This window comes from Stegastes partitus, unplaced genomic scaffold, assembly GCF_000690725.1.
Source record: "Stegastes partitus isolate 25-593 unplaced genomic scaffold, Stegastes_partitus-1.0.2 Scaffold72, whole genome shotgun sequence".
Lineage (NCBI taxonomy): Eukaryota > Metazoa > Chordata > Actinopteri > Pomacentridae > Stegastes > Stegastes partitus.
This window is the reverse complement of record NW_007577803.1, coordinates 536102-547237: the sequence shown is the minus strand read 5'-3', so window position 1 is coordinate 547237 and position 11136 is coordinate 536102. Positions and strand designations below refer to the sequence as shown.

The following is an 11136-nucleotide window of genomic DNA, read 5'->3' as shown; positions in this document are numbered from 1 at the left end:
GTGTGTGTGTGTGTGTGTGTGCAGCGTCCTGACAGATGGAGAATGGAGACGTATGGGGTGTGAAGGGATCCCCATGCTTCACATGTCACCTCATCTTTTCCGCATCAACTTATCTTGTAATCCCTTTCTCCTTTATCCCTCTACACCACTTTGCCGCCCACTCTCCTTTCATCTGTTCGTCTCCGTCCCCTGTTCTATCCATCCTGCCCACCTTCCCCTCTTCCATTTTTCTCCATTTGGGTGTTTGTGCGTGAACAAGCTGTTGGTTTTTCTCGGCGATGGGCCTCTCCGCAGCCCGTACAGCTCGCCTCATATGGAGACAGAACTGTTGCAGCTCTGCTTTCACACTCCTGGTCCGTGTTATTGTGCTCAGCGCGACCAGCGAAGTGTCTCTGGACGCCGTTTCTTTGGAGACCGGCCAGCAGTTCGCAGCTCTTTCATCATAATACAATATCAAGGATTCTTGCAAATTAATGAGCGCGCACACAGCATGCTGCATTCCTTTCCTCCCCTCGTGTGCGTTTGTGCGTAAATGCAGCTATCAGATAACCGGAGAACAGCCTCTTGACGGATGGAGGTGTCATATAATACAAGGTCTTTAATAACGCATGACTAGTGAACGCAGCGCTTCATGTGCAGTATTTCAGGTTAAGGGGCAGCGGCGTGGCGTTCGACCACACCCCCTAATTTTTTCCCCATATCTCTCTCTTGGTCGTCCTTGCCGTCCGCCCCCTCTGTCCCCTCCTTTCAATCCATCTTCTTCTTCTTTGGAGCTTTAAAAACAGAGGGCAAGGTCAGTGCAGAAAAAGTGTTCGGCGGTGCAAAGTTTGTTCATGGTCTGCTTTTGTATGAAGTTGATTGATGGGCAGAATATTTTCTTTGTGTTCGCCTCTGGACTCCGGTGGGATTGCAGAATCATCATGGGAGACGGAGCCCAAGAGAGATGCAAAAGAAAGAGATTGAAGAGTCAGCTATAGAGGTGTAGGGATGAGATGAGGTATAGAGTTTGAGTTAGAACATAAGATCAGGGAGCGTTCCTCAGAATGGTAACTCAGTCTGTACATGCGGGAGTGAATAATCATGGAGCAGTTGGAAAAGCACACACGTCTCTGTATCGTTCACGGGAAAGCATAACATTTGCATACAGGAGAAGTTGTCCTAATTACCAACTGAAGGCAGAGAGACACGGAGCTTCATGTGAGCCACAAGTAGAAAAAAAAAAAAAACCACATTCATAATTCAGCGCTCTAGAAGCTTTCTCTTGTCCAACAATAAAGGGACACATTTACACTTCAAACCCGCGGTACACAGCGTGACCCTGCTGTCGAGGCATCCAGCAGCTGTCTGGCGGCACCGTGGTGGGTCACTGGCAGAGGCTGGATGGAAGGCCGTCAACGAGACTTTACAGCTCCGCTGGTGTCGACGCCACGCTTCCCGCAGATCTTCTCAGTGATGAGAAAGATTCATAAAAGGAAGAAGACTGATTTATTCAACGCTGTATTCTGTATGTTTATGCTGTCAGAGACGGACAGCGAAACACACTGAATGCGCTAATTGAATTTTCCTGACCATCTGCCCCGCCAGCAGCACAAACATCACGTAACACGTTGAATATTATCGTAATTATGCAGCAAAAGCCAGATGTTTAATCAGCGCGATGACAGAAAACCATTCAACTATGCTGCGGAGTCAAAACCAAACATTAGCTCGTCAATGTGACGATCATTCACTGCTGGCTGCAATATGGCGAGCTGTCTTTAGATATTAGATCAGTATTCCATCTCACGCGGCTCTCAGCACAAATGCCAAGGTCACACACTGATTTGGGATTTTCAGGTCAAGCTGTCTGATACGTAGATTATGCTTCACACTATTTTTAGTGTCAAATTCTCAAAAATGAGTACAAAAAATGTGAGTAACAAAATGCAAATGTGTGTGCGACCCTCTCTACTGAAGTGTCAAGACTGTGACCAACCTCATTATACACATTTAGTTTCATAAATTGAAGGGTGCGAGTTTAATTATGTGTAATTACCTTTTGCCGAGTAGAAAAATCCTTGTGGGGCATTTTATTCCAATTATGGAAGATCGTATTGCACCGTGTGTGTAATATTTCTTTTAGGAAAAGACCAGATCCAGTGCACGATAGTTCATTTGATTACAATTATAACTAAACATCGTTATAAGTCGGGGGACTTTGCAGGTATCACATCCTCACACTGTCGATAGAGTCAGAACGCCCCAGATATCATTCAGCAAACGATGGCAGATCTGCATGTTTTTTTCTTCTTGTACTGTTGCATTTGTCTTTGGATGCTTTTTTTGGTGTCCGGTTTATCGGCTCGATGTTTGGTCTTTATGTTTCTGCACTTATCTGTTGGGTTCTGTGGAAGCTTCGTCATTTTTTCTGCAGAAATTCAAGTTAGCAAACAGCATTCGAGAAAAAGCAAAGGCTGCGGTAATGATGCAGCGTCCCTGTGCTTATTCCTCTCCCTCACTGCGCTCTTTGTCTTAATTTGACATTGAGATGTGTTAATACAGACGATAATGTGAAGCCCCGTGTGAGACAGCTGCTGGGGTGAACGGCGGCGCTGCTGAAATGTGCTGTCGCTGACATTAGTTCCACAGAGAGTCGTACGGAGGAGATAAGGTCAGGGAGATAGTTGGTGTTGTGGGAGGTTATTGTGTGTGCAACTGTGTGTTCGTGTGTGTGTGTGTGTGTGTGTGTGTGTGTGTTTAAAGAGCGAGAGAGCCAGAAGGGAAAAGCTTCGAGCTGTAACAAATGGCCTTTCCTGCAGAGGTTGAGAACAGAGTTGTGAAGCTCCGATGGGCCTAAAATCAGCACGAGGGATGGAGCAAGCAGCAGCGAGGAGGTGGAAATGACAGGTAGAGAGTGCATGTGAGACACATAACGTATCCACAGTGGGGGGAGAAAGATTAATGCAGGACAGACAGCCGGGCAGACGTCTCAGCGGGGCAGGACATCAGACGGAAAAAAACATGAGGGATGCAGGTAGGACCGAGGAGGCAGAGGAGAGGCGTAAAAGTTAATATTTAGTTAAAGATTTATCGAGGCGGTGGTTCTCGGGTAAAGCACCTTCAAGCTATCGAATGTGTCTTTTCCTTTTGTAAATGTCCTCTGCTTGAGGAACAAATACCCCCCAGTCAGTCCTTCAGACCTCCGGAGAAATCATCCGATGAAGCCATTACGGTTCCACTTTTTACTGCGTGGGAAGCTGCACCGACAACCGCTGCTGTGGTCGCATTGATTCAGGTCTAACACAGTATTATGAATTCAATAAAAAGGATATCTGCTTATTCATTAATGTGTGGAATTGAAAGGGGCATGGGTAAATTAGTTTTTAAACCTGCTCTAATTGATTGCATTAATGGGCTGTAATTGAATGCGTAATGTTTAGGATGTCATGAACCTCAGAGAATTATCGTCTGACTCTGGAGTTTCCCATCCATCACCTCTACAAAGCTTTCTGAGTCTCTGCGCTGTGCTGTATGTTACGTAGCACCTACTGGCCGGATAGAAAGACGGACAAACCCTCGGAGACGTCACACGTTTGTTTCCTGAAGAGTGGGTCGACATGTTGCCCCAGCTTCTGCTCAATCCCAACATGAGCGGATGTGAAGCGGGCCGTGGACAGTCTGACGGCACTTAATTTTGCATAACTTTAAGTCTTAATGCAGTTTAAACGAATGAGTTATATAAAAAGTCACTCGGTTTTCCTGAGAGGGGAACTGAGCTGTAGAGACCAAAACAGTTTTTATGCTACCGACTGTAATCACGTTTATTTCTGCTGTAAAGTCGGCCATTTTAACATCTATGGGGACTGACTTTCTTTTAATGCCGCCTCAAGCGACCATCGAAGAAACTTTTGGCACTTCTGCTGTGGCTTAATTTGTCGGTCCCGAAGGTTGTTCACACCAAACAGACTAACTGGAATACGAAGCAAAGTGAAGCATTAGAAAACTAAAGAGCCAGATATTTTAGGAGCTGGTGAACACCGAAGCTTAATGCGAGTATTTTGAACTTTCTCTCTTTTGTCATGTGGCCAGAAACACGTGTAGGCATCTGTAGGCTCAACCCAAACCCGAACACATTCACCATACTGTGGGTTTGTCTCCTTATACTTCCCCCTAAGGAGCTAAAATAATCATTTGATGTCGCCACAGACCAGGACATGTTTATCCTGACACCACAGCCTGAAAGTAATTTATATCCAGTTTGATGAACATGTTGTAAACACACCTTTTGTAAAAGTTTAGTAAACTGTTAACATGTCCATATAATGTTTCCTTATGCTAGAAGACAGCTTATGAGTGAAATAGGCAGTCAGTGTCATGGCTGAGTGTTGCTGGCTTGGTGAGACCTTGCGTACCGTCATTCTTGTTCACAATCAGTTTCTGGTTTGAACGTGCGTGGCTGAATTCCTCTATTATATCACAGCTTGCCATTGTGTAGCTCAGAGCAGTTTCGCGCTGTTTGAGATGACTCCAGGTGAGCCGGTGTGCTCGAGCTGCTGCGAGCAGCAATGAATGGATTCTAAAAGGGGCAGCGGTATAGAGTTACATCTGAGCCATTTAAAGGCAGGAAGAGATGATTTTCAATGCAAATAAACTTCAAAATGTGTCAGAATGTGAGCTTTTAGTGGTCTAGTCGGCGCCCAGAGAGGCACTTTTAAACTCATTCATGTTGCATTTTCTAGTCTTTTATTATAAAACATTCCTACAGTTTAGAAGTCCATCTGGTGCAATTATGATGATGAGAACTCTGAAGTGAAACAGACATCTGCTTTATTGGCGAGTCTTTACGTTTTGATTGTGCTGAGGCTGGAAACCCCAACAAAGATAGGTTTTAGTCTGTCTCTAGTGTTACCTTAAAGTGTTTTACTGCTAAAAGTCACTTTGGTGCTTCCAGACACTTGTACATTCACTGTTGTAATAGAGCCATATGATTTAACATGAGTAAGTTTTGTGCCTTCACCTAAATGGCATCACAAACCAATACGTTACTCACTCACAGAGCTGCGATGTTCATACTGGTGGAGACACCAGATATGTTCGGCCTGATGTTTGTGTTGTAACTGATGCACAACACCGAGAATATTTCCACCGAATGGACAGTTATAGCCGTAGAAAACAGGGCGTCTTGGATTTGAGTATTTCTTTCTGTGTAAACACCGTAAAGCTTCGATGAGGAGTTGGAAGAAGCTGATGCTGCAAAACGCTGCGTGCATACAGTCGGGTCAGCGCAGGTGATAAATAAGATGGTTTTTCCAAAGTTGAAGCCACATAGCACTGCTGTAGTCGGTACTTTTTTGTTAATAATTAATTAAAGGACTATTTGTACAAAATGAAAGCAGAGCCTGAATACAGTAAAATATTTAATGAAATAAGTTCATAAAACAGACTAGAGGGTAATCTGCTTTTCTCAGATCCTTGGGCAGATTGTTTCATGAGCATAAAAACTAAAAGCCTGAGGACCTGAAAGGCTGTCCTTGCTCATAAATTGGATGCAGACTTTAATTTCTACCATTACAGTATCACTGAGTGTAGTGGATGCAGAACGAACCTGTTTTAAAGTCAAAACATCGCATCGCTACCGACACATCAACACTGCAAATTATGCAGACACACATCAGTCAGCGGGAATGAAGTGAAAGGCTAAGAGTCACAGTGGGGATGAGAATCAGTGGAAAAGGCAGAGAGGACACGAGTGATGAATGAGAGCGAGAGAAATGGGACACGTATGTGAAGGATGCATCGCGCGCAGAGGAAACCGTGGTGGGAGTTGCGTTTCACTCAGAGGAACAGTGAACGAATGAAGGATTTAATGCGGAAAGAGGGCAGCGTGAGGGGCAAGCGGAGAATGAAGGATGAGAGGGGAGGGAGTCCGGAGAGGGTGATGGAAGAGGAAAGGGAATGAGTGATGAGAAGGTGGAGATAGAGGCAGGAGGAGAAAGGAGAGGGTGGCAGCGGCAGAAAAGAAGGATGAGACGAAAGGGAAATAGATGAGACACGGTGCAGAGAGATAAATGCAGAGTGGAGAAAAAAAAAGTGGAGGAAATGAGGAGAAACTGATGAAAGAAGAGGCAGAGAGAGAGGACGCAAACTGTCTTAATAATAAATATAATGTCCTGTGATTTTATCTTTTATCTTTGTTAAAACAAGTAAGGAATTCTGCACATCGCCGAAGAAAAAGATGTTCGAACATTCTTCAGGATGAGAAATACTTTTAATGTTTTGAGAATATGCGTGTGGTGTCTGTTTGGGGACACTGGAGTCGGGAATTTAATACTCGCTGCCATCATTCTTAGTTACTGCAGCCAGAAAATCTGAGTGTGGAGAGCAGGGCGCCTGAGGAAACCGTCCTCTTGTTCTTTCAGCAAATGCTAACAGCAACCATATGTTTGCATTCAAAGCTCTCTACCTTCTGCAGGAAATGCAGTTCTTCTCTGTGAGCAGTGTGATGTACAAACATGGAAAAAAGTAAAGGAAACACGCGAACCCGTGACCCCGACACTGAGGACTCTGGTGGTTCTGTTAGTCCCACTTCATGCCAGCAGAACCAATCCAAAGTTGTTTTCAGCGATCATCTTCACGCTGTTGGGGAAACGCATCTATTCTAACGGAAGACAGCACACCTTCCACAAGGCACAACTGAATGGTTTGATCAGTACAGAAGTGATGCCATATTGGTAGCTGTGGCCTTTGCAGTCACCAGATCTTAAGCCAACTGAACACCTGTTGGGGAATTTGGACCAATGGGAGGAATATCTTTTCTAAAAATGGTTTTCCATCCATCCAGCAGAGTTCCTGAGACTTGGAGAATCAATATCAATTCACAGTAAAGTTGTCTTGGTGGTATGTGGTGGCCCAACACCTAACGGAGAAACTATGTGTTGGTTTTCACTTGAATTTATCACCTGTCTGGAACTAAAGAACCACAAAGCTGGAGTCATGGTTGGGTTGGGTGGATGGGTCAACCAGTTTTTTAAAATTTGACTCTGGAGGCGGCCATTTCTCTCCAATTTTGACTTTCTGACTCAACTGTCGTTTTTTTTTTTTTCTTTTTGTCCCCAAACGTTCTCGAACCTTTACCAAGTGTTTGTTGTTGTTTCATGATTACAAAGGTCCCCTAACCTTAACAGATGAGTTGTTTCAATCTCAACCACAAGACAAGTTGTATTCGTCCCTAAACCTAACTGGCGAGATCAGAAAATGGATGCCAGAGGTGCATAATGGAAACGTTTAGCTCGCCACTAGTCCATATCTAAAACATTCTCCAGACTCTGTTTGAATCAGTAGCCCTGCTGTATATTTTCCACCCCAGTTGTTTCACACACGCTTCAACGGTGACAATTAATCCACATTTATGTTGTGTTTACTTGACATAATACAGTTTATAGATAGTTTGTTAGAAACCACAGCGATGAACCGTTCTTCCATTTTGCTGTGGCTACAGTGAGGGAACCGAAGCTGTCGGTGTTGCTTTGTTTTGCGAAATGCTCGGAGAACTCAGCGATGGCATCGTTTGTCAACTCACAGTAATCCCTCGCTCCCATTGGTAGACGCCTCAATCGCATTGCCTTAAAGTTGTGATTAGTTTAACTCGATACCCGCGCGCCTCTTGTCAAATATTATTGCGCCTGTCATCACTACATGTCAGCGAATTTCATTGGCATTCTCCGGTCGGTCTCCGGTCGCCACATTGCAAACTTAATTGCGGATTCATTGGGTTGTTCCCCACCGACTTCAGTGTTTTTGGCTTCAGTACCAGTTTTCATTGCCATGCTCAATATTAAATTAAGTGATTACAGATAATAGCGTCTGCATTGGGAGGTGGAAATACGAGGAGGTGGAATAAATTTAGTAGTTTGTTAAAAAAAAAAAAAAAAAGGAAAAGCTTTGAAGACGAGTCAGTTAACAGCCGTGTTCAGCTCTCCAACGTCTCCCCAGTGTTCTTTCATGGAGGTTTTCATTATTTCATTGCTGTTCCTTGTTGCTGTAGTTAGAGGGCATGCGAGCCTGATTGCATTCTGTCACCACTCCCCCAGAGTGTTAAATGAATCTTTGAAGTCTTCCCAAATGAAATAATTGATTGATTGTGTCACTGTATTATCTGTCAGTGCAGCTGCGGTGGCTTTAGCATACTGAGCAACTGTAACTCATGATTTATTAATGATAACCAAGGATGATTATCTGACCTCAGGATTTTTGTCTTCTCTCCATCTCCACATGCCTGTCTTCCCATCTATCTTGCTTCCTGTCCATCCCCGCCCATCTCAACCTCATTTTTTCTACCGTTCCCCGTCTCCCCAACCCCCTCGCCTTCTCATTCCACCTCAGGGCGAGTGTTCCTCCAAATGCTACAACATGTTCATCATAGAGACGGTCTGCGTGGCCTGGTTCTCCCTGGAGTTCATCCTGCGCTTCATTCAGGCCCGCAGCAAGTTGGACTTTCTCCGCGGGCCGCTCAACATCATCGACGCCATGGCGATCCTGCCCTACTACGTCTCGCTCGTGGTGAAAGAGGAGGACCCGGACATGGAGCACGAGAGGCCAGGAGGAGGTAAGGGCTACTTAGACAAGCTGGGCCTGGTGTTGAGGATCCTTCGGGCGCTGAGGATTCTCTACGTGATGCGGCTGGCGCGCCACTCTCTGGGCCTGCAGACGCTGGGGCTGACGGTCAGGCGCAGCACCCGCGAGTTTGGCCTTCTTTTGCTTTTCCTCTGTGTGGCCGTCACCCTGTTCTCCCCGCTGGTCCACTTAGCTGAAAGTGAGCTCACGGGCGCCCACGACTTCAGCAGCATCCCCGCCTCCTACTGGTGGGCCATCATCTCCATGACGACAGTAGGCTACGGCGACATGGTGCCGAGGTCCATACCGGGACAGGTGGTGGCGCTGAGCAGCATCCTCAGCGGCATCCTCATCATGGCCTTCCCCGCTACCTCCATCTTCCACATGTTCTCGCGCTCCTACCAGGAGCTCAAGATGGAGCACGACCGGTTGTTCAAAGAGGAGTGCGCGGCTGCTGCGGCTGCTGCAGCCACGGGGGAGCTGCAGGAGGCCGGAGGTGAAGGAGGGAGGGAGGACTCAGCTCCGCCCGGACTGGGATTACGTCTGGACAAGGACAGCGTGCACTCTCTGGAGTCCCTGGCTCTGCTCGGGAAAGGTGGCGAGGCTGCAGGAAATAATAACCACAGCCTTCCCGCTGCAGCTTTTTGAACAGTATTTACACTGACTGACTGACTCAATCCTAAACTTCCAAGAAGATATGAGTCCACCAATCTCTGTGTTGCATACAGTTCAAAGTACTGCAAAGTGACGGCTGCAACAAAGGCTTCACTATCCACGACGTTCTGACGGCATCTGTGCCGCGTTGGATAAAAAGAGATTGAACTAAAAAGCATTTCTTTTCCTCGTCATTAATAAGGAGTACACGTGCGCGCATTGCAGACTGAAGGACACAAAACCCTTTAAATTGGACGGTCCGTTTCGTCGGACCAGAACGCCTCGGCAGCAATATTAGTAACAGCTGCTTCCATAAACATGCAATATTCAATCCAAAGTTGCTGTTCCTTCCACTGTGAGAATACTTATAAGCCTGACTGCAACTTTTAGTTTCATTCTCATTACTTTTTAATAAGTTGCCTACAGTATGATCGCAGACGTGTGTCATACTGTATACTCTACTTTTCTGCCATGAATTCAAAGAAGTGCTCCTCTTAGTTTATTTTTGAGAAGCTTAAAGCCATGTTCTGAGAAGAAATATAGACAAACTCATAGTTTTACCTATATCTACTGTATATCGATCTCTCTCTCTCTCATGTATATTTGTATGCTTGGACTTAACGAAGCGATGATTTCTCTGATCTCTACTGTACACTCCAGGTAAACTGTGTTGAAATATTGCAGAATCATCCAAATTGTTTTTTGTTTTTTTGTTTTTTTTAAACCAATGAGGAAATGAAAGGATGGAGAGAAAGAAGGGAGTGTTTGTTTTGGAGAGGGAGGGTGTGCGAGTGAAAGAGAGTGAACGCTAACAACCATGAAATGTACTTTGCAACGCTCCAAATAAAAGCTCTCCTAGTAATCTGAGAGAAATCCATTTTCTGGGCTGCAGCGTTTTTGGTTTGTTCCGGGTATGACGGTCTAATCTCCTCGGCTTGTCCGGGATGCTCAATCAGAGTCCTGCCGCTCAACGTTTCAGAGAGACGAAGAACCAGAAGCAGCTGTCCCGGCCAGACAGATAAGTATTCAGTGAATTCTGTGACAATCCCCGTCTTACATCACCTCCTTGTTTTCATGTACACAATTACACCACGCTGGACGGGAGCCATGTGTCTCCACAAATCTGCGGTTTTAAAACAGAGATTTTCGTGATGCAGTGCAACTAAAGACGCTCTGTTTAGTGTCTTCAGGTGTGGGATCAACCAGTCTGCTTCTGCTCTGTTACGTCCTGGGAGACCCTTCAGACTGGTCGGAGTCATCTTTACTTTTTCTGAGAAGAGTGGTCTGCCTCGCCGTGGGGTCCAAGAAGGATGGTGAGGCATGCAGGAACATGCCAGATGTGGATGTAATCTAGATTAAAGTTGGGATTAAACCCCCCCTCAGGCAAACGGGTCACTGCCGAAAACTCCACGTCATCCCGTAGCTTTGAATTTGATTTTGCTTTTTTTTTTTTTTTCCTTCCCAGAACCCCAGTAGCTCCAGTGTAAATACTTTGGACACAAAGTTGTGCTGTCTGTTGCCCATATGGCGTCTAATTTCACCGGCTATAGATGCAATAGGATTTATAGACACGGTAGAAGTTGTTGCTGTAGCTCCTGCAACAACATATGGCCCCGAATATATCAGTCCCAATGATGCAATCCAGCGTTGCTTGGCCAGATATGCTGGATTACACGGGCTAAGTTCGTTATCCATCTGTGTACCAAATACCTAAAGAGATGCTGATCTTATAAGTAAGAGAATATGCGGTTTATTCCACATGAATGATCCCAACTCCAGTATGAGGATAATGAATCCTCATATTAGCTGTATGATGCACATCAGGCGTTCGGTGCTTTTAGCTGTTCCGATGTGTGGATCAGTCCGTCAGGCTCAGGAAGTTTGTTGATG

At 45.4% G+C, this 11136-nt stretch overlaps 1 protein-coding gene across 1 annotated transcript in view; it reads left to right on the top strand.

The window, feature by feature from the left end:
- The window catches only part of kcng4a (potassium voltage-gated channel, subfamily G, member 4a), a 23784-nt gene extending 13661 nt beyond the window's left edge, over positions 1–10123 (top strand). Inside the window, exon 3 of the mRNA XM_008276450.1 lies at positions 8362–10123. Within this exon, the coding sequence (XP_008274672.1) occupies positions 8362–9240 (879 nt within the window). The 3' untranslated portion in view covers positions 9241–10123. The remainder of the gene's footprint in view (positions 1–8361) is intronic.
- The last annotated feature ends 1013 nt before the right edge of the window (positions 10124–11136 follow it).